This window comes from Xiphophorus couchianus, chromosome 7, assembly GCF_001444195.1.
Source record: "Xiphophorus couchianus chromosome 7, X_couchianus-1.0, whole genome shotgun sequence".
Lineage (NCBI taxonomy): Eukaryota > Metazoa > Chordata > Actinopteri > Cyprinodontiformes > Poeciliidae > Xiphophorus > Xiphophorus couchianus.
In genome coordinates, this window is record NC_040234.1 from 10,744,233 (window position 1) to 10,768,142 (window position 23,910).

The 23,910-nt window shown below is 38.1% G+C and overlaps 2 protein-coding genes across 7 annotated transcripts in view; one reads left to right on the top strand and one right to left on the bottom strand.

Moving 5' to 3' along the window:
* Positions 1–1,784: 1,784 nt before the first annotated feature.
* Positions 1,785–15,176, top strand: tfg (trafficking from ER to golgi regulator). 2 transcript variants are annotated; one of them, XM_028021926.1, is made up of 8 exons: positions 1,785–1,941; positions 4,841–5,055; positions 5,163–5,246; positions 6,652–6,798; positions 7,253–7,420; positions 7,528–7,677; positions 12,710–12,802; positions 14,014–15,176. In XM_028021926.1, the coding sequence occupies exons 2-8, from the start codon at positions 4,872–4,874 to the stop codon at positions 14,418–14,420; spliced, it is 1,233 nt and encodes a 410-aa protein (XP_027877727.1). In that variant the 5' UTR covers positions 1,785–1,941; positions 4,841–4,871; the 3' UTR covers positions 14,421–15,176. The 2 variants fall into 2 exon arrangements, with proteins under 2 accessions (XP_027877727.1, XP_027877728.1); XM_028021927.1 differs by having other exon boundaries at positions 4,845–5,055; positions 14,014–14,420.
* Positions 15,177–16,711: 1,535 nt separating this feature from the next.
* Positions 16,712–23,910, bottom strand: part of abi3bpa (ABI family, member 3 (NESH) binding protein a) — a 31,713-nt gene continuing 24,514 nt past the window's right edge. For 3 of the 5 annotated variants that reach the window (XM_028021922.1, XM_028021923.1, XM_028021921.1), the window contains 9 exons: positions 21,234–21,356; positions 20,865–20,954; positions 20,575–20,784; positions 19,156–19,261; positions 18,558–18,637; positions 18,242–18,271; positions 18,006–18,164; positions 17,753–17,875; positions 16,712–17,654 (listed from right to left, as the gene is read on the bottom strand). In XM_028021922.1, the coding sequence (XP_027877723.1) occupies positions 17,539–17,654; positions 17,753–17,875; positions 18,006–18,164; positions 18,242–18,271; positions 18,558–18,637; positions 19,156–19,261; positions 20,575–20,784; positions 20,865–20,954; positions 21,234–21,356 (1,037 nt within the window). In that variant the 3' untranslated portion in view covers positions 16,712–17,538. The remainder of the gene's footprint in view (positions 17,655–17,752; positions 17,876–18,005; positions 18,165–18,241; positions 18,272–18,557; positions 18,638–19,155; positions 19,262–20,574; positions 20,785–20,864; positions 20,955–21,233; positions 21,357–23,910) is intronic. The other 2 variants (XM_028021925.1, XM_028021924.1) reach the window with 1 other exon arrangement.

A 23,910-nucleotide genomic window follows, 5' to 3' on the forward strand; every position in this document is an offset into this window, starting at 1 on the left:
GAGTAGAGTGGGGCTTTAAATTTTCAATTGAAAAGACAAAAGTAATGTTTTTCACAAATAAAAAAATAGGGGTTGATAAGAAGTTGTGTTTATATGGGAAAGAGTTAGAAAGGGTTGATTGGTTTCGTTTTTTGGGAGTAGTTTTTGATAAGAAACTAACTTGGGGAAATCACATAGAACATATTATGGAGAAGACTAAAAAGGTTCTAAACATTATGAGGTGTTTAGCTGGGTTGACATGGGGTGCAAATTTCGATTCCCTTAGAAATATATATGTGTCTCTAATTAGATCAAGAATAGATTATGGGAGTGTGGTGTATGGATCAGCAGCTAAAACTAGGTTAAAAAAGTTAGATGTTATTCAAGCCCGAGCACTGAGAATATGTTTAGGGGCAGTTAAATCAACACCTATATGTGCATTACAAGTAGAGTCGGGAGAAATGCCATTATGCATTAGAAGACAACAGCTAATGGTAAATTATTGGATAAGTTTAAAGGGACATAATGCAGATCACCCGGTTAAGAAATTATTAGGAGAGTGTTGGGAAAGAGGAAAGAAACAAATGGATAGTTTTGGGTGGGTTGGGGATAATAGAGCGAAAATTTTTAATGTATATTATAAGGAATTTAGTCCAACTGTATTGTGGCCTTTGAGACCGACATGGACTTGGAAATATATTAATGTAGACAGAACTCTAACAAATATTAGGAAAAGGAAAACATTAGATACTTGCCAAGAATTTTATAATCACATGCAGAATAAATATATTGAATATTTGCAAATTTATACGGATGGGTCGAAAGACCCTAAAAGTGAAGCAACCAGTATAGCCATAGTGATTCCTGAATTAAAGATTAGTATTTCAAAAAGAACATCTGATTATTTGAGTGTGTTTGCGGTAGAACTAGGTGCTATTTTAGTAGCTTTAGAATGGGTGGAGGAAACTAATAGGAATAAAATAATAGTTTGTAGTGACTCTCTATCTGCGTTGACGAGTATCGGAAAGGGACGTACAAAAAATCATCAAAATATTTTATATGAGATTATGGCGGTTCATCATAGGATCTGTGAACAAAATAAAAATGTTGTATTATTCTGGACTCCTGCTCATGTAGGTATTATGGGGAATGAAAGAGCAGACAAGCTGGCGAAGGAGACAATTAAACAAGATGATATTGTTATGCAAATAAAGTTATCTAAATCTGAAGGCAAAAGTATAATTTGGAAAGAATGCAAGAAGATATGGGAAGATAGGTGGGTAAATGAAATTAAAGGAAGACATTTATTTAGAATACAAAAAACAGTCGATGTAGAAAGGATCAGAGGATTAAACAGGAGGGAAGAGATAATTATAAATAGAATACGAACTGGGCATAGTTTCCTAAACGGAACTCTTTTTAAGATGGGGAAACACCTTACTGGTTTATGTAGATGGTGTGATGAAGTAGAAACAGTGGAACATGTTTTGATTAAATGTAGGAAATACGAAAGTCACAGAAGATTATTAAAAACAGAACTAGGTGTTAGTAGGGAATTGAAATTTGACAAGGTGATCGATCAGCTGAATAATATTGAGGGGAAAAAGAAGATTTTTCGTTTTTTTAAAAAACACTGGGATTTTTAAGAGTCTTTGAGGAGTAGGTAGTAGGAGTCAATGGAGGGCAGTAGTGCAACATAATTGGATGCAAGCTGCCGTTAAAATCTAAAGAAGAAGAAGAAGAAGATCATCTCTTCTATTAAGAGGGGAGTAGTCCTAACACACTTTGTTGCAGACGGTCTGCGGCTGCGCGGAGAGAATGCCACGTACTGGTTGACGTTGACAGACTGGATGACACTTCCTGATGCTGGTTCCTGGACTTAGCTAGGCCAGCTAACAAACTAGAACTTCACGGTTCGGGGAAACCTGTGAAAATACAGCGTGGTGAAGTCGTCTGATTCAGGTAAGATACCGCATTGGTTTGGATGTTTAGCTGTAATCACTCAGCAGTTTCTATGCCATCACTGTCTGTTAGCTGCTAGTACTTAGCGGGATCTGGCTAATGTTTCGTTTGCTAACTATGTAGCTAACGGTGCGTTGGTTCACCCAGAGACTGATTCAGCAAAATTTCAGTTTTCAGTTACCCGCATATGCTATTATTTATAACCCAACAGTGTATTGCGCCAATACACTGTTGGGTTATAAAATAAACTTTTACTTGGCTGTATATGCTTGTTAATTGTAGAAACACATCTAAGTCGATTCTTACTGACCTTTGGTGTAAGCTGAAATTGAACTAAATAATTTATTACATTTGCATACTGTTATAGATATATTTCCTAAAGTGATTGTGTGTTATGTTTGGCTTGCGTAGCCCATGTGTCTAGTACTGAAAAGGCCTGGATTGTCAAAAACTTAACCAGTCACAGTGCGTTGTTGTTAAGTTGGGCGACTCTTTTTTTTTTGCGACCAATAAACGCAAAGTTGGTATGCACCATTTATTTTATTCATTAAATTCCAGAGATTTTTGCTCCAGGAAATCACAGAAGAAATCAGTTTCTCGGTGTCGCCATTTGATCTGCTTGTGTGCTAAAGGTTAGCAACAACACAATCCTTAGCATCTAGCCAATTACTCATCTGGCCAGGGCTGCCAAAGCAGTAGGATTTCTGCAAATAAATCCCACAGTGGGGCTTTGTTTTGCATAAACCTCTCAGATACTGAATCTATAGGAAGATAATAACTGACATGTTAGATCATGACTGATGTTAACTGTGCAAGATTGACATAATCGCAGTATTTTGTAGTATTTAATGTGTCAGAAGTCACACTGAAACATGTTTGATAAATCCTTCTCTTTTTTTTGTTTTAAAGAAAATTTGCAAACGGAGATTTGAGGCTGCATGAAGCCTTACACATATAAATGCTGCTCTGAAAGTGCAACCTAAACCTCATCACAAAAGGTTACTTCACTACAACAGTAACACTAATTGATGATTCATTATTCCCAAATGTTATATAGCTTCATTATTTGGGGGTTTGCAAACATCATCAGTTGTAGTTTATCATTACCTCTCTTTAAATTTCTTTTTTCCACAGTATTAATAATGATTGTACCCCTTCTGTAATGTTAATGTGTAAAAAAAAAAAAAAAAATAGATTTTTGCTTTTGCTTTGCTTTTCTGCCTTGTCAAATAAATTGTGTATGTTACTGGATTGTTTTTCCCCAAAAATCAGATTATAATTAAAATTGATTTAAGTTGAGTTCACCAGTGACAAAAAATGTAGTTGTTTTCTCCACTCTGTTGTTTTGACTCTACTCTGAGATTTATTTTTTTCTGTTTAAATCTAAACCCAAGTTATTTCTTTAATATCTTTATAGGTAATCAAAATCCAATCATATAAAACACAACCAGCAATGGAGAGGCTGTTATAAGAAAATTATATGAATTAAAAGCTGATTGAGTAGGCATGGGAATGTAGAGAGGTTTAGATAAAGAATAAAACAAATCCTGATGATTGCAATAAATTGTCATGGATAATGTTAAATTAAGGTGAAAGACCGTTCTTATCAATACGATTTGAGCTTTCTGGTCAAAGTCAACATGGACGCTCTCTTTGCCACTTCACAGGCTGATGTTTGACCCTTAGACTCTTCTGTTCATTGAATCTCTGATATTATTATTTTGGTTAGACTTTTCAAATAATCAGAGTCCACCTGGAACTCCTCAAAGCAAATATGATCAGCTTAAGTCAGCTTAATAAAGAACTGCTAAATACAATAGCATTGACCTTTTTTACTGTAAAATATTGTAGTCCTACATGGTTATTACTGCAGCCACCCACCTGATCTGCTGACATACTTTTGAGGAATTCCTGCTTGATTCTGTTGGCCTCATGACTGGCATCGCACAGATTTTTGTAAAGCTGCCTCACAGAGAGAAAATGGTGTTCATCAACCAGGACAGTCGCCAGAGTAGAGCCTGATGGCTCATGTTTTTTCCTTTTTTTCAGGCATATGATCAGCTCAATACAGAAGGGATATTTATTGCAAAATGTCACAATCAATTTAAAATATCTGACAATAGCAACGGTTATATTGTGAAGCAGTGTAGTTGGGCCTTTACATACGGTGACATGCTTCACTGAGACTCTACTTTTGCTACTAGTTGATTCACAGAGGCATATTTTCTTTGTCACTGTGGAGTGGCAGAATAAACAGCAAGTCTATTCATGCTCAGTCATGACCTAAACATAATGATCCATTTACAATACACAGACCCACTGTCTTACCAGTTTATTTATTTTTGAGCTTGTCTAATAAATGTATTCACCAACCTGAGTGCTAACATTTAGCTTTATATTGTACAAATCTAGAACTCAACCCAGAATAACTGGAACCAACATGTAGTTTTATACTTACTAGAACCAAACAGGGAGAACCAACATTTAGTTTAATTGGAAGAATCATCCAGAGAAACCCCTACTAGTTTATAAATTATGAACTACTTATTCTTATGAACCATGGGGAACCACTATGTAGCTATATACTTGTATCTGTTTGTCTTTCTTTTTGTTTTGTTTTGTTTGTATTTCCTTCCAATTTATGTAAAGCACTTTGAACTGCCTTGTTGCTGAAAATGTGCTATATAAATAAAATTACCTTACCTTACTTTACCTCAGTGGTTTAATATAGTAAATGTCAATCTCAACAAAGAAATTTATTAAAAAAGTTAACGTAGTTATGTAAAACATTTTTAGAATTCTTATTTCAGGTGTTTTAAAAGTTTAAACTTGAATTTTGAGCTGTAGAATAAGGGAAGATGAAGTGTTTTTAAACGTGCCCCTCTTGTTCCTTGGTAAGGCAGAGGGAACAGCAGAGATCAGACGACACCATGAACGGCCAGCTGGACCTGAGCGGCAAGCTGATCATCAAAGCCCAGCTGGGTGACGACATTCGACGCATCCCTATCCATAATGAAGACATCACATACGATGAGCTGGTGCTGATGATGCAGCGTGTCTTCAGAGGCAAGCTGCAGAGTAACGATGAAGTTACCATTAAATACAAAGATGAAGGTGTGTCCCTCTCTTCTGAACTGAATGCAAAGCGTGTTTATCTCAGTTGTATCATATAACTTCAGCACGTTTTTTTTTCATTTTCTTTGTCTTTTTTCTATTTCCAGATGATGACCTCATCACCATTTTTGACAGCTCTGACCTCTCCTTTGCAATCCAGTGTAGTAGAATACTCAAATTGACATTATTTGGTAAGCTATTATCTTTTTTTCACATGTTCACAAAAAGCTATAAAATTTTCATTCTTTATGCTGTTCCATCAGCCGGTCACTGGAGGGCAGTCGAGCTTTTGTTTTCTCGATGCTCTGCCCTGTGACTCAGTGTCTGTGGAATTTCACTGGACTCCTAGCATTGGATGAGCAAACAAATAATAATAAATCACGGTCAGATTTATCACAAAACCCAGTCGTGGCAGTTAGACCGGGTTATAAAGCCTAATTTAAATTGTGTACTAGCCCTCTTCATTTTAGCCGTAGCTCTTAGAAGTGTTACTATTTCACAATACCTGTAACGCCCGCCCTGTCATGTCAGTCAAGGCTTCTGCCAGTAGTTTTTAGTAACTGTACATTTTAATATTCATAATTCATTAACAATGAGTTTTCTGTTTTACTACGGATTTTCCAGTGTCTAGTAAGGAAGTTTATTTTTTGGAAAGTGTTTGATTTCTGTATAAAGTCCATTAAAGTGCTTGATATTCCATCTGCACAGTTTGATGAGAAAAGACTCTTTACAGAAAGTCAGCTGATTTTTTAGTGTTCAAGCATTATGTGAGCAGGAGGTTCATTTACCTTAACACAAATCTTTTTGTTCCATATAATATTTATTATGCCTAATGGCTTAATGATCTGTGTAATTGAAATAAAGGAGATCTTATATTTCATATGTTAAAATAATTGAAATTGGAGGATTTTGTTTTCTTTAAATTAGTGTTTTGTTCTCAGACCAGTCATATGGATAGGGTATGTGAGAGAATTATCAAAACATAAACTTTTGTTGCATTTTAGTTTGTCCATGCTATGTACAATACCATCACAAGACATTATTTATAAATTATATAATGTAATAGTGAATTAAAAATGTCTTCTTTAGTTCATTTGCATTGATTTTAACTCCAAAGTGTGGTGCTGGAAAAGTTTAAAAACTTTTCCAACTTTTGGAAAGTGCTTGAATTTTACTGTGGGAAAATAGGGAAAGATGTTTTTCTTCTTTGAAACGAGGGTGAATCGGTACAAGCCTGAGCTTTGGATCAAATGCTATGACCTCATTTGGAGATTATTGCCTTGAACTTGTGCCAAGTTTGGAAGGCGTAGATCATGCCTGTGATCTCAGAATGGCCAACATTTAGAACTAGGGCGTTGTGCCCTGAGCCGTTTCCACAAACACCGGGAAGCTGATATGAGGAACTGATATGGAAAAATGTCTACTTTATTTATTCTTTCCTATTTTTCTCTGTCAGTTCAGAGTGGGAAGACGAGGGTTGAAGATAATTGTTGTGCAAAGAAACATTGGATTATGTGCAGGATTCTGCACATAATCCTGCCAGCATATGACCGATTCTTTAATGATTTTTAATGTTGTAATTGTTTTTATTTGCAGTGAATGGTCAGCCGCGGCCTTTGGAATCCAGTCAAGTGAAGTATCTGCGCAGGGAGCTCATTGAGCTCAGGAATAAAGTCAACAACCTCCTTGACAGCCTGGAGCCGCCCTCAGAGCCTGGAATGACTTCCACAGCGCCTGAAAATGGTGAGCAACTCACCTTAACTTGATACATCTTCAACTAACAGAAGAGAGACTTCTCTTTGTTTCTCCCTTTTTGTTGTGACTTACCAGAATAGTTTGAATGAATTCCCTAGAAGTAGCAGCTGCTTGTATTTCACTTATTTTGCAAGCAGAACTGAAGGAAATGTGTCTGACATAGACTCTGACACCAGACTGAGGCAGTTTATACAAGTCTCTATTAAAACATGCATTTGATTATTTTAGCAGCATATTGGTCAGCAGCAGCTCTCTGAACATCTTATGCACAATTAATTTCGACTGAAGCAGTATAAAAGCAGAAATGGGTTCTTACCACATCAGAGCAGTGAGCAAAGATTTTGTATGAATCTATTTTCTGACTGTTTTTGTAATTCTCTCTTGACGCTTTTAAATACTGTTTATTATCAAAAGATTCCGTCTTAAAATTGCTTTCTTCTAGAATCAGTGGATGGGCGTGAAGGCAAAGTTCTGACAGCAGATTTGACAGCGAAACAAGCTCCTCCAGTCAGCGCAGCCAGCATGTCGGCCTTTGACCCTTTAAAAAACCAGGACGAGGTCAACAAGAACGTCATTTCTGCTTTTGGCCTGAGCGAGGACCAGGCCCCAGGTACGGCACACTACGCAACTGGGACATTTCCCTTGGAAAGCATTTAGTTTTGTCTCTAACGTGCTTCTGTCTTTTTGTTTTTCTTTTAAACAAAACAAAAAATTTAGTTGCTCCCCCTCCTGTTGCAACAGAGGAGCGCTCAGGGACTCCTGACAGCATTGCTTCCTCCTCTTCTGCAGCGCCTCAGCCAGGAGTGCCCCCTCACCCACAGGCTCCTTATGTTGGGGTACAACAGGGACCCCCTGCTGGAGTTGATGGTAAGAAACTGTCCCACAAAGATCCCCTTGATTAATGGAGGGGGAAAAAGACATACTTCCTCAATGCTAAGAAACATCCCAATAGAGAAAGAAGAGTGGTCCTTTGTTTTACAGCTGTGATGGCACATTATTTCAAAGTTATCACTAACTTATCCTTATAAACACTATCTTCAGGTTGTGTAGCTTGAGAAATCTGTCTTTTTTTTATACTCCTAATTGGAATTTTTGCTTACATTTGTAGAAGCTACTCTAGAGCAGTGTTTCTCAAACTTTTTCAGGCTGAGGATCACTTAACCCATTTAACAAACTTTCAAAGACCACCTAACTTAAAAGCCACTTACTCATTATTATTTTTAACCACAAGCCTTTGACAAGCTAACTGTACATATCGCATTGAGCTGAGCTGCATATAAACGGTCATTTAAATGCAGTACCTTGCAGACCACTAGGGCGTGCGCGTGGACCACAAGTGGTCTGGGGACCACAGTTTGAGAAAGACTGCATTAGAGCTAAAAACTAGAAACCAAATGCCTGGCTAATGTGATGCAAATAAAATAGCTGAGTAATATAGGATTTTCATGGATGAGTGTTTATAATCTGTCCTCAGCTTATAAATTTTTATGGGTGTAGTTATATTTGCTTTTAGTTGCAGAAATAGATTGTCTGATCAATAATAGTTTAGATTTGGGAAATTGAATGAACCTTATCAGGGAAAAAGTAACTGAAATTTATAGCAAATTTAAGGTGCGCTTTATTCATTCTAGTTCACATCGACATATTTTTATTTCTCACTTACTCATAACTTCATACTTTCTAGACTTGTTTTCTTTTCCTTTGGAACTCACATTTGTGATGTCATAAGTGTTTTTGAATGAAAAATCACCACCGCAATCCTAAACAAAATATAAACAAAAGTATCCAAGGAAGTTATCTCACTAGTCAGAGATTTGACCATTACTCTTCTCAGTGTGTAATCTGAGACTCCTACATGTTTGGCCCAAGCCAAAAGCCTGATTCATATAGGCCAATGAAGGATACATCTTTACTAGAAAAAAAACAACAAAACCCATTAGTTTTTAACTTTGTGTGTGGTTCTGCTGAAGTGTTACTCTATTCACATTTGTTTCAGTCATCTCTGCAGTTCCAATTTTTTTTAACTTTAAGTTATAAAACAGAAATAGTCTTTATTACTTTCGATTATGTGAGTAGAAACAGCTAAATGTTGTGGGAAAATCGATCAAATGATGTTTTGTTTTTACGTCTGTGTAGATGCTCTCTTCAAAGCCATTTTTAGGGATTTCAACTGTTATTGTTAGAAAGTCTTCAGGTGTTTATGTCCTAAGATACACGTTGCAACTATAAGGTCCAGGTTTTGTTCACCGAGCTTGAAAGAAGCAGATAGGCTGCAGCTGCTGCTTTATGTGGTCAATGTTCTCTTGGTATGGATTGCACAGGTTTTATTTATTAAAAATCTGTGGAGTAATACAAACTATTAGTGACCAAGAAGCTCTCACTTATGTTTATAGGCAAGTAAAAAAGATGGAGAAAGTTATTTAAAGTTTGTTGTGGTTACACGTTTCCAAGCGGTTGGAAGTGATGCTACAAAGGCTGTATGGCACCATCGCCGGGCTGTAGATCCATACCTTAAAACCACAACTTTTTAAAATGTGGAACTCCTTCCCTTTTTCAGCACAGCTTATTTAAAATTCTGTATATTTCAACATTACTGTAAATTATGGAATTACTTGGCTGTAAAAAAAAAAAAGGAAATAATGTCATATTAATCTGACTTCACCATTGTTAATCTCGTTTATTGTCAATGCTGTTGTATGGATCGTTGTTCTCTGAACGCGATGGCCCCGTCAGCATCGGTGGATGTAATTTGTGACGACGTCTCATTCTGCGTGCCACAGAAGAAAAAGTAGGGTAAAATTAAAGGTTCTGGTAAATTAAGTGCTGGGGAGAAAAGCATCATGGTTGAGGTTGGCTCTCTTTCTTAAATCTGGCGGTAATCTTGCTTTGCTTGTATTTCAATAAGTTTTGGTTATCATCCATGGAGCAGAACCAACCTCTTTGTGTGTGTAGGCAAACATTTTCTCCTATAAGTCAGTGCAGAATCATTGTTTTCCTATTATACATTTTCAGCTGTGATTGGATAGATCTTTTTTTCAATTTTCTTTATAAATACATCTCTTATGTCCAATATGGTAACAAGTATTTTGTCTTCATATCTGTCCCGTGGTTTTATTCTCCTCACTTCCAAGGCTGCAGATGGTTGGCACACAAAGACCATAAACCCGCCCCTGTACAGACGGCTCTTTTACATTGTGGTTTCTTCACTCTTCACCCTCTTACTACTTTCTGTGGTTGCAGTCTGACAGCCTTGAGGCAAATCAGACCAGCCAGTCTGAGCACAATATTTTATATAGTAAAATATGAGAGTTCGAATGCCAACAGAGCACTTGTGTTAGCCAGAAGTCATTTTGAATGGAGCCTTGGACTGCTTGTTAACTTAAGAATGCTGCTAAAACAATTTGTGAACAAATGGTAAAAAATTTGCCGTTTTTTTCTGCTGATTGAACTGTGGTAATAATTTCAATCTGTGCAACCCCCCGCACCCACTAAAAAAAACTAGACGTGTATTGATCAAATGTACAGATGTCTTATTTGTGTAAAATACTCGTTGCAAAACAGGATTTTGTTTTGATGACTCCCAAAGTATCAGTTTTAATGAGTTTCTATGATTAAAGAGAAAATGTTCTTAAGTTTCAGTGAAATCAACATTCAGATCTGCCCGTCAATCTTACAAAACATTGCTCATAATGGACTACAGATGATGGCAACACAAGAAAAAAAAAATTTCACACACATGGCTCCTCTTACAGTAAAGACCGCTGTGTGGATGTTCATGTGGCGACAGGATAGTTCATCCAAATATTTAGTTGAGGTGTTTCTGATGCAGAGCTTTGTGGGAAGATATAAGTGAATACTTGGCTCAAATTACATGCATAAAAAACACTGTACCTATTGAATTATGGATCATCTTTAAGATGTTGTTAGAGATGCATCAAAAAGAATAATCTTTTGCCTTGAATTAAGCACTTTTTGTTTATTTATTGGCCAATCAGAAACTAAATATCCACTCTATTTTCAGTCATTGAACACAGCATACTAACTTGGTCTTATTGGAAGTTATTGTTGAGGGTACACTGATAATTGCCTATTCTAATAGTTGAAATACCATATGTATCTTAATATGCATTATTACGCACAGTGCCAACCGTTTTGGCGCTACCGCAGAACCTAACTTCCTTATTTTCGCTCTTGAGTGTACAGCCAATCAGTGCCAAGGAAAAGGAATGGCGCTCCAGGATTGGTTGCTTTGCATTGCACAGCCAATAGCGAGTCAAGTACTTCCCAAGCTGCATTTTCTTACAAATACTTTAGATATGATCTATGAAAAAATCCACAAATAACCAAATTTATTGCAAGTAGTCTGGAGTAACAACCCCCACACAAAACAAATTCACAAATAGGCATGATCAACGGACAGGCTCCATTTTTATAGTTTAGCTTTTTTCTCTGAATTTTTTGGCAGCTTTTATTTTTGAATGGATTTTATTGGAATAAGATGAATAATTTGTGATGCTCCAATGGTGTCAGTTGTTAAAAAATAATTTTTGCAGTACAGGAGTAAATGTGCTATTATTGTTTTTGATGGGTTTTGTTGGACTTTACTTGTGCGTCATGACCAAGAGGAGCATACTGCATAGCTCTGTAATTTTGGGCAGGTTTTCAAACTATTCACATTTGATTGTAGAAAATATATTTTATTCACAAAACCTAAAGAGAAATGGAAATCTGAAATTCCCTCCTTTTCTGCTCTATTGGTAAGAAACGAGCCATAAAATCTCTGATCGTTGTCTAGCTTTTTTTATTTTTTCAACCGGTACTGTGCTCTGTTCTCTAGCTGCTTGTGTCATCACCATATTTATATACCCAGTGTGAGATCTGGAAGTAAAATTGTGACCTTGTTTATGGAAAACACTGACTTGCCAAGTCTCTGCATGTGTGTTCCACACTTGAACCTTTGATGGAAAACCTGATGAAAAAGAAGAATGTATTGTGTGTGTATTTTCTTCATATCTTGAGATAAAATCATGCAGCTGTGTAGTGGTTACGCAATAAATTATATATTTCTGTTCTTTTGCAAAAAAAGTAAATGTATTAGAAAGTCGGATGCCTCTTGAGAAATATTCGGGTCACTTCAAGATGTGATGATGCTAAACAATGAAGTCTCAGTTTGAAGAAGAAGTCGTTTTGCTCATATATTTGCAAACCAAAGCTGTTCATTTGCTGTGAGACAGAAAAAAGGTGTTTTCCTTCTGCATTTTTAGCTATTCGCGCACCTGCATTCTGCTCCCTTACTGAGAATTAGACTGTTTCCATGACGATTTGAGCACACATCACAAAAAAAAAAAATAATAATATGTAAGGGAGCCAAAAAAATCTTGATGTCACAAAGATGTAAATCTGTCTCTGATATATTTGGTAATGAGCTTCTTAATTGGAGAAGCTCGGTTAACTGTAATTTCACCGAAAGCTATGGCACCGTCAGAAATTGGTCATTATACAAGCTGACTGATCTGTGGGGATGAGCTGGAACAAGCAGGGCCTATAAAACCTTTCTCGCCCTGTCATCCATAAGTGTAATTTATGCGCCATACTCGAGTCGTTTTATGGAGGGTTGTTAGCCCACTAATTGTGCTAATTAGATTTTAATTGTTGACTGAAGTGCTGCGTTTCCATCTGGAATAACGAGCTCTGAAGAGGAACTGAGAAGGCCTTTCAAGAAGAAACCTGAAAATTAAGCTAGATATCTGGTTTTTACTTCAAAAATATAGGGCATGATTTATAGATTTATGCCATGTTTAGCCTATCTGGTGTATAGATTAGGTAATGCAGTTAGGGAGAAGTAGTTGTTTTATATTTGGAGTGTTTGTAACGATACTGTTTGTCGCTGCCTCCTCAGGTCAGGTGTATCAGCAGTACCAGGCTCCAGGTGGATACCCTCCTCAGCAGCCAGGTGCGCCACCGCAGCAGCAGTATGCCATGCAGTATCCTGGTAAGACGGAAACTGGGCAGGATTATAGGAAAAATGCTTCTGTATTCATTTAATTTAGAAATAATCTGGCAGTAGAAGCCTCAAATTTCTACTCAAATGCTACAATTCTTCCTCATATAATCTATCGTGTGAGGAGCTGGTTCCAGGGGAGCAGGAACCACCTTTAAAAGACTGTTCAATTACAATCAAATATAATAAATAGCAAGAGCAGCTAGTAGGAAGGGATTGTAAAATATCATTCCGGAAAAATTCTTTTAGAAAATCATTCAAACATCAGCTTCTAAAAAATCAAAAATGCATTCATGTTTTTAAATTAATATCTTTGTATTTGTATTACCAAATGTTTTTTGTTGTTGTTGTTTATTTGGATCCCCACTACCCGTTGCCGTGACAATGACTACTCTTCCTCGGGCCCACATCATAAAAAAAAAAAAACTGTTATTCACACTTAATATAACATTAGTGGCATAGCATATTGATTCATAAATGTACAATTTTAACACTTGAAAGTGGCCACAAACTGGTGCAGTGACGCAGTTGGTAGCACTGTTGCCTTGCAGCAAGAAGGTCCTGGGTTCGATTCCCGACCCAGGGTCTTTCTGCACGGAGTTTGCATGTTCTCCCTGTGCATGCGTGGGTTTATTCTGGCTTCCTCCCACAGTCCAAAAACATGACTGTTAGGTAAATTGGTCTCTCTAAATTCTCCCTAGTTGTGTGTGTGTGTGTGTGTGCATGGTTGTTTGTCCTGTCTGTTTCTGGTTTGTCCTGTGACAGACTGGCGACCTGTCCAGGGTGACTCCGCCTCTTGCCCGGAACGTTAGCTGGAGATAGACACCAATACCTCCTGACCCCACTAGGGACAAGGGTGTTTGAAGATGGATGGATGACTAAAAGCTCTGGCAATTGTTACATTTAAAACAGATGGAGGGGAGTTCCATGTTTTTGTTTTTCTAAAAATAAGGTTTTTGTCCAGAATTCCATTTAAAAAACTTTATTTATTTATTTTTTTTCTGGGTGTGACTTCCTTTTTATAATTGCTAATTTGCACCATGATTAATCATGTGTGTGTCAATTGTTTTTGTTTTTTTTCTCTTACCATCAACCTGCCAGAGGACTGACAGGCTAAGTCCATGGTTGTTTTAATGTTGACCAATAACAAATTAAAATTTAATCATTAAAGAAAATTCATAAGATGTCATCCTACTTTTCAGCTGGATACAGTTCTCAGCCTGGAGCCCCTCAGCCTGGCCCTCCACAGCCTCAGCAGCAGTTTCAGAACTACCCTCCACCCTCCTCTCAGGCTCCTGGCCCCGGTCCGGCCCCAACTCCTGGCTTCCAGACCGGGCAGCAGCAGCAGCAGCCTCATCAGCCTCAGGGAGCTCAGCAGTATCCACCCGGAGCCTTCCCTCCCCAAAACTATACCTCCCAGGGTTCCCAGCCTGCCAACTACAGCATGCCGCCGAGCTCCCAGCCTGGCTCAGGGTTTCAACCCCGCCCGGGCTTCACCCCGCCGCCAGGCACTGCCGTCACTCCTCCACCCGGCGCCGCTAATCCCTACGCCCGCAACCGCCCCCATTATGGTCAGGGCTACACTCAGCCGGGACCTGGGTACCGGTAAAAGAGGGCAGTAGCAGGAGATAATAATCCCTCGCCCCATTCCCCCCGTTATTTGGCTCCAACTGTTTAAGGTGTGTGCAGGAGAAAAGGTCTACTGCTCTACAAATATCAAGTCCAAATATAAGATAAACAGGCAACCCCTCCCACCCTGTCTGATGGTTAGTGTTCGTACACACCTCTCTGTTCTGGTCCTGATGTTTGCTCCTCACCTTATTTACCCCTCCCTCTGTTCTCCTGCCACCTCCACCGGGTGTTCTGCCCTCCTGTGTCTGTCGTCGTAACAACAGACCCAGTCTGTATGCGCACACCTGGGAGACCAAAACATGCTGTTGCACAAACTGTTCTTCGTCCTTTTCATGATAAGGTGTTGTTTTGCGAGTGGGATCAGAATTTGTGATAAAATTCTTCAACAACTTTGAGTTTACTCTATATAGGACACTATCACGACAAAAGTTAGCCCTGTTTGTTTTTTTTGTTGTTGTTTTTTTTGATTAACTTCACCACCATGTTGGTATTAATAATGTGTCTGCCCCATGTTGGGAACACTATAGCTACAGGTTTAGGTAATGAAGGCTTCTATTGTTTAGTTTCTTACCATCGGTCACCTCCAGCACAGCTTGTATTCCTTTCTTTCTTCTCACTGGTTTTTACTAATTATATCAAATCAAATTCCTCTCTCAAATGAGATTAGTTGTTTATGTATAAATGTTAACTTTTCTTTTTTTTTTTCTTGAATCTAATAAAGAATTGAGACCCAGTTTGAGTCATTTGTATTTTCTTAATGTTTTGCAGCTTTTTATTCTGGGTTTTTCTTAATCTTTTTTTCTGTGGTTTCTGAGTTCACGTCTGTTAAGTATGGTTTGGACCGTTCCCTCTCCTCACTGCTTTGGAAAAACTGCAGTAATGCTGCTTATTTCTGCTTTGTTTTTCCTGCCTGTGGGTTGTGCTTGGCTGGGACTTGTGACATGGGAATATGTGGTTTGGTCTACCATGTGAAACCGTCTGAATACACAAAGTTATTAATAATTTAGTAAAGCGTTGAAATCTCTTAGCAGCTGCTAGCTGAATGTTATGTTTGTATTCATGTGCTCCACCACGCACTAAAAAAATGTAAAGTTCTTCAACTTGGCATGTTTTCGCTATACACCTATTTTTGCTATTTTGTTACATATCAACACATTTAAATCTTTATCATAACCTTGAGAAGTCCTGATGAACCATGAAGTGTAAAGGGCAACTATTAAAAATATTAAAATAAACATTTTCCTGATCTCTGCTGACATCGCTGTATGTCAGCCGAGATACCCGGGAGACATTAGCAAAAATAAAATGATATAAAAAAGAAAAACACCTGAAGCATTTTCTAATAAATCCCATGTAGCCCATTCTAATTGTATTGTTGCATTTAAAAATTAAAAACAGTCTAAAGTATAGTGATTGGAGATGAACAACCATTTAAGATTATGCCACAGCATCTCAATTAGATTCAGGTTAGGACTTTGACTAGGCCATCCCAAAGTCTTGATGCTCTGAAACACTTAAGTGTGAGAAACCTAACAAAAGAAAAAATAAAGGAAATTTGGAAGTGGGCAAGCACTTTTTCACACCACTGTCTGTTCCCTTTCCTTTAAATGCCGTTTACAGATCCTCCGATAAATACAAGAAACAATATATTTTAGTTCTCTGTTCATGTCTGCTAGATTGGAGCAGTCAGTTTTATTTAAAATGTAAGTAGTCGGGGTAAATAACTCGGGTAAAATTAGTATGAAGTTGGTAAACGGCTTGTCTGTCTCCAAAGGCTGAGTAGGAGTGAGAGTAGAAATCCTTCTAGCTGCACATCATCCAAAACCAGGGGGAGTGGTTGTCTGAAAAAGCAATTCTTAAACCAAAAAATATTATTAGAACAAGTTCTAACTAATGTAACAGAGCTACTCCAGAAATAATGGGGCCATAAGTGATGTAATTCCAGAGAATTTCCCAGTATTACAGCTTAAAAAGTCAATGATACAACTTCATTTTATCAAACCAGGGATCGAGGCCCTGCTGAGTGTTGCAAATCAAAGAGTACAGAGTCTAGACACCTTCTTCAGAAATCAAAATAAAAGTAATATTTGTCAAAGCTTGATTATGCTGTAAATCTAACAGAAAATCAGATTTGTAGCCTAGTACTAACACGTGTAAACTCAGCTGTTTGAGGGGGGAACAAGTCGCGTCTATTGGTATTAAAAGTGTTAGACGTCTGTATCTAAAACTGCCCCAATGCTTTCACAATAAGGAAAACAGCAAACCATGTATAAAAACAAGATTTATTGCTGGAATTATAAATTGCACAATAAAGTAAAATCAGGAAAGAAAATTATGAGCAATATCAAGTTATTTACATTTTGCATAATGATAAACAAATATGTTTTAGATATACATAAATTTGACGTGTACTTGCCTTTAAAACAAAACAAAAAAATCTCAAATGCTGCTTCTAAACTTTTGGCTGGTCTACATTTAAGGTTAAGATTTGTAAAAGCCATAGAAATGTATTAAAGCAGAGAAGCATATCATTTTTGACACCATATACATATATGAACAGAAGTTTAACATTGTGCAATCTGCAGCTGATTTTAGTCCCTTAGTGGCTGCAGAAGCTCTGTTCTGCATGTTTATGTATTTGCACTGTACATGTACCGTGAAAGCAGTATTTTCTGTACACCTATGACCACAGTACGTGCTCTCTGACAGAGTAGTGTTGACTATTTTTTTCTCCTTTAACATCTCAAACGTTTAACTGCATACAGACTGTTCATTAATAACCCTTCGATAAATATTATTACACAAGTTAATACTGTTTGGGAGCCAGCTTCCCAACAGTATCTTTATGAATGCTGTATGTTATTGTGGTTCTGTCATCCATTGTGAGATTTTTAATTTTTTTTCCCCCATAAATATAGAAATCTAGTTAGGTTTTACGTATGTGACCCCAATAGTCCTTTAAAAGTTCACACCTGAAAAGTTGGAGGGAAAAAAATCAAGCAGATATTGCTGTCCAAGAAGATGGGTTTAAGTCCGGTGAGGTCTTCCTTCTCACCGCTGCTAAAGTCATCATCCAAAGCAGCCAGGGGGGAATTTTACCACTTTCCAGGTATGGGTGTGCCGCACTCATACCAGCCAACGTATGTCACATGAGACTTTCCTCCGATCTGTCCAAAACTGACCGGTTCCTGTCTCAACGCTCTGAAGAACCCTGTCAAAGGAGATGAGTATCCTCATCACAAGAGATAACAGACAAACTGGTAATGAATGAGCAAAATATTACTCCTGTCAGATGCTTATGAACCGTACCTTGCCTGCTTGGTAGCTGGTCAGCCAACATTTGGGTTCCAGTTCGACCGTCCAGGAAGGAATCCACAAACTGACAGTGGTCTTCACCATACCCCGTCTGATCCCCGATGTTGTAAAACTTCCCTGGAATTGGAAGAGTTACCATTTGTTTACAACAGTAAGGCTGTTTTGCTTTCTCAGATCAGTTCTAATTTAAATTTGGAGCTTGTTTTTCTATTTTTTTCAAGCAGTTGTTCATATTATGTATAAATACCATTGAGGGAGTCACTCAAGTAGATCTTGTATCTCAAGGAGTTGCAGAGCTGGATTCCCACAAACTTCCTGTACCAGGTCCTTTTTATGTACTGCTTTCCATTGCATTCAGAGTAGGCATCGGATTTAAATGGGAACTGAGTCCAGATGGCATCTTTTCCTGTGACAAGATGCAAGACTTTAGCACACTGTACAAAGAGAACTGAATTACTCAGAAAAAACCAACAAAACATTCACCTGATGCCTGCTCGCTTACGCGTGGATCGGCTGCAAACAAGATGGAGTGCAAATCAAAATACGGTAATAAAATGTGCTGCAAAACTCCAGACATTTGGAAAGCAGTCTTTAAATAGCTACTGAGTTTACAAAGACTTGAGTGTTAATGACTGAAACCCAAAGGAGGGGTAAAATTAACTGCGTAGGTTAGTAAACCTTGTTGAATACCAAGAAAAAGCATTTATCATCAGTAAACTACAATACAACAGCTCAAAATTATAAGAAATTGTTCTTCCTCTTATGTGACAATAAAATCAGATGTTTTTTTAGAGCCTACCTGATTCTGTGCTAAAAGTGACAGGATCACTAGACGGTCCAACTCCAAGCTCATTTTTTGGTGTAACTTTGAATTCGTAGCTGAAATGGAGCAAAAATAAATGGGAAAAATGAAATAAATCAGACATCTACACAGATAAAAAGAATGAAACAGCCTAATCTAAACTGTGAGTCTTCTTTCATCTGAAACCAATCCATCTAATAAGCTGGGAGGTAGCAGGTTTAAATGTCTTCGACAGATGAGTATGAGTTTACTCTTTAACCAGCACACACACGTACACCCCCGCGGTGGTTATTCCACATGCTGCATTCAGATGTATTGGCAATGACCTGAAAACTAACCCAACCCAGACGGGTTCTGGTGAGCATCCAGAGATTCTAGCATTTAGTTTAAAACTCAGTGACCCACTTTATCGCCATGGGTTTCCTCGGCTTTGGTGTGACTGAGAACATATTTGGTCTGTGTGCAGGCCTAATATGGTTCAATGCAAACAAAGCGTTTGGATTTCTTTTGAGTTACAATCGTCAGTGTAATTCTTGACTGTATTTAAAACTGACCAGACGTAGGATGGATAATGCATGAAGTGTCTGCAGCATACCTGCTGTCTGGCGTGAGATTCTCAACGGCTGTGTGAGTCTGATTGGTTGTCAGTTTGGACACTTTCTGTCCACTCGGCCCGGTGGTTGTTGATACTACCTCATACTCTGATAAACAAGTCAAAGAAACAGTTTTAACATTTCAAATGTTGTCGATTTCAACCAAGAATTTGAAGGAGGATAGAAAATTGTGTGAGGGTCTGAATCAAAGAATGAATTTCTCACACGTGTACAAACATTTCCTTCACTTGATGAAGTGATTCATATATTTCTATTATTAAATTTTCTTTACATGTCAAAATGTGTATTCAAGTAAGACAGAAATCACTTTTAACCAGTTAGAAATAGTTGCAAGTGACTTGTAGTGGGATGCTTTGGTAATTTTGAATCACTTGTCAAAAGTCAAATCTCAAACTCAAACTATTGTGTTTACTGATTCAACACTTTTCTCAACAAGATAATTTCCGCATCCTTTCTCAAATATAAATCTTAGGTTCCTGTTTTTGTCTAAATATAACAAAGACTAATTATGAGAAAGAAATAAGTCAACTTTATAGTCTGCCACAACCCACGTTGAGGATGAAGTAAACACGTGGAAATACACAGTCTGGCCAGATGAGCGGAACAGAACATCCTGGCCTACATTCAAATTCAATTCAATTAAAAAAATACTCAATTGATCCCAAGAGGAAATTAAATGTTGTAACCCAAGATTCTTCAAAGAATTATTGTAGATAGTGATGGTTTTGGGAGAGTAGAGGGAAATATGAAGAAGCCTCCGACTGAAGGTGACGTTTTTCAGTCTAGTGAAGAGGATGGTCAAGGTTGGCCGTAATTTTCTTGATTTCATGTGAAATTTTTCTTTCCAATATCATCCCGAGTGGCTCCTTAGTCGTCTCCGGAACAGAACCATGTTGTTGAAATGTGACAATATGAAACACTGCATGGACGTAAAGTGACACTGAACATCTCACCCCATCTGTAGAGTAAAACAAGGTAATGGCAGAATCATTCTATGGGTTACATTTCTTCAGCAAGGGAAATAAGGCTGTCTAAAGTTGATGGGTCAACAACCCTAAAAGTAGGGTCCCATTACAATGGAATTGAAGCATGTATTAGAATGGCCAAGTCAAAGTCCAGAGGTAAATCAAATTAATTATCTTTGACAACAAAGATTGATGTCCGCAGAGTCCCTCTACTGATCCTGGGCTATTTTAGAAAGAATAATTAGGACCTTTTTCAGACTCTATTTTTGCAAGGCTGGTATAGATGTATCACAACTTGAAGCTTTGACTGCTGTGAAAGATGGTTCTAGAAATTCAGCAGGGCTGAATACTTTGCCTGTCCTTTTGCTCTGTTACTTTCCATATTTCGCATTGTCACTAAATTGCTCAATATCCAAGACAGTTCCTGCTGTGTACCTCTGGTTTCGTTATCAGATTTCTCCCAGTCCAGAATGACGAAGGATGGGCAGCCCTCCACAGTAACCACAGTGAGGTTGGATGGTGGTGTGCGAGGAGGACCAGTGACGTTCAGATCACTGCCTTCCTCATCAGGGAAATAAGCCATGGAGGAGGTGATGGAGCATGGCTCATCTGGCTTCTTGTCCGTCTTGTAGATGACATGAGGAGCTGTGAACAGGAACAGGAAGAGTTTTGGGTGTCCTTTTTCATGCCGGTAAAGCTGTAAAACAAACTTGATAAAGCTTTACCTATAAAGCGCTTCTTGCCCATGATGTCTACCTCTGATGCAGGCAAGGAGCTGAATATGGAGGAGTTTTCATTTAGATCAAAACGACTGCCTAGAAAGACAACAACAGATGGGAGGTGGGGTTAGTTGGGGTCAGCCAGCAGTCTCTGGCAGCTCTTTGTGTCCTCCTGTTTTACAACCTTGGCCTTTGTCTACAACCACCCAGCACAACACCTGCTATGGTTAACACTCAGATCTTCGAAATTCAAATGTGTTTCTTTTTTTCTGTTGCTCACGGCTATATTTAAATGGGCAAACATGAAACTCTCTGTATCGTGTTTTGTACATGCTACGGTTTATGCGAATCGTTTAAAAACTACGTAGCACTTACTGTTAACTACTGGGAGCACTGTGGTTGTCTGCTGCTGGTGTTTGAGCTTTGGCTTCGGTGTGACTGGCAGGAATGACTTTAAGGTGGACTCCTTGCCTCCTTGCTTCAGATCCATAGGTTTATCTGAGGACAGAGTGCAGGAAGAGGGAAACAGATCAGTTTTTCTCCCACGTCATGTGACTCGCAGCCAAACACAGTTGTGATCCATCTGCTCTGGCCGTCCTCAGTGAGCCAATCAGTGGCCCATTCCTGGGATGAAAAGATAAAGAGTTGAGTCATGGTCCCTCGGACGCCTTGAGGAAGATACCTGGTTGAAATTTTCTTCTGAAACAAAGCATGCGTAGATCCATTAATACAAACCCAGTTACACTTGCTTTGTTGCCCATAGGCATAGAAAAATGGTCAACAGGAACTGTGATTTGAAGATAAATGCCTTGTTTCCATCAGCTAACACTTAGTACTAATTTGAAAACTACTTCAAGAGAGGGTAGTTTCAAACGGCGCAACATGTAGAGAGATACTATGGTTTAGACTCTGGTAAAAATCTGAACTTTGGGTCATTTAAAGAGTGAATGTCAGTGGGAATAACTAGTGTTACTATCTCAGGCTGATTGTAATTTAAGTTCAGCCAGTATCTTTAAGAAAAGACTGAAAATACAGATTTTTCTACCTGGAGGACTAAGAGCAAAATCAAAAGACAAGACAAGAGGACAACCATAAAACCTATGTTTTCAAATTACATCTATCACAGAGGGGTTAAAACTTTGGATATTGGCAACACATCAACCACGTAGACTCCTCCTAATCAATCTCCAATCTCCAGGTTCTCACTATCGATGAACAACTGGTGACTGCCATCTCGCACAGAGCCAATCTCCACTCCGCTCAGGTACGTGGAGTTGTCACCAGGCTGTTCCATCGCCTTTTGGACTCTTGCTTCATCTGATAATAGAAAGACTTCACAATAATTCCAACCCCCCAAAAAAGTAAAGTGTCCTGCGTAGGACCTGAGTGATTACAGATCAGTGGCTATATTGACTATGCTTTCCAAATGTGGCGAAAGAATATTGTGGATCGGGCCTGATGTCAGACAAACTGGATCGACTTCTGTTTACCCATAAGGCAAAGCAATTCTTAGAGGAAACAAGCCTCACACTTCTTGATATGGTTGCCAAATACATGAATAGCAGCATTCACACACCAGCATTTAAACTTTTTATGATCTGTTACATAACCTCTCCAACTTTCAGGAGTAGCCTACATCTTAATCTCTAAACTACAACAGGTGTTTTCAGTAATATAAAGTTAGGTAGCTCTGGTTTTAAACAGAGTTGGGCAGTAACTAGTTACATCTACTTGAATAACCTTTTGAGAAAAAGTACTTCTGGGAGTATTTTTACTATGCGGTACTTTATACTTTTACTTGAGTAATGTAAACACAAGTATCACTACTCTTACTTGAATAGAACTTCTTGATACTCAACCCACTGAGTACCTTCACAGAAAGAAGAACAAGTTTATTTTAGCCAAAATTTACTTGTCGCAGACACACATCTGCAGTCTTTGTTGGTTTTATATGGAAAGAAACTGAATTGGATTCTTTTACTTTTTCCTAATTTTGTGATTATGTTATGTATATCAGTTCATTTCATTTTGATCTTTAAAACACCAATACTAATGATGTATCTTTTAAATATTAAATTATTGGTGTTTTGATCACTTAGTATCTAAGTAGCCTTTTTACAATTTCTTTTATTTTTACCGAAGTGACTTCTTGCTTGACTACTTTTTACCTTTACTTAAGTAAAAATATGGTGAAGTATTGCTACTCTTGAGTTCAGATTTGGACTATTCCACCCACCTCTTGTTTTAAATACAGTTCTCTTCCAGGGCTTTGTTTTACAGTAACTTCTTTCTCTTTTCTGCTGACACTAATACATTGTCAAACCAGCTCAAGTATGGCACTTTTCAACAACACACACTACGTTGCTCTGGCTGAGCACCTTAAAGGTCGTGATGTTCCGACCCCTTACAAGCAGCCTGTTAATAATCTGATCCCAATGTTTACTCAGCATTCCTTAGAGGTCAACATTTCAAAGGCCAAAGAGGAACCATGTGGAAGACATGTCTTTCTCACAGCACACTGAAGTTGTCTACAAGGTAAATTAAAGACTTTCAGTGTCTGTGTTATGGAGGTGCTGTGAGGATGATTTTCTTTACCTGGGGAAAAGACGTTAATCACAGTTGAAGGGAAGATGAATGGAGCAAAATATAGGGCAAATTTGAAAGAAAAGCTGTCAGAGGCAGTTGTTCACCTTTCTGCAGGACAGTGTCCCTAATCATAAAGTCTGAGCTACAAGGGAATGGTTTAGATCAAAGCATGTCTAAATGGCTCAATCAAAGTCTGGGTTTAAATTCAACAGAGAATGAATAGCAATTAGTGTTGTCAGACACTCCTAATCTATCCGTATTGATCTCTAGATGTTAAGCCAAGAAGGTATCTAAAGTGCAACCATTTGAGGCTCTAGATGTGCAAACCTATAAATGTTTTCATTGCAAGAAAAAGTTCTACAAACTACGGCTTCAGGTTGGCAAACACAAACTTTTAAATTTTTTAGTGGTAAAAAAAATAATAATGTATCGTTTCACTTCCACTTTATAGCTGTAGGAAACTGTA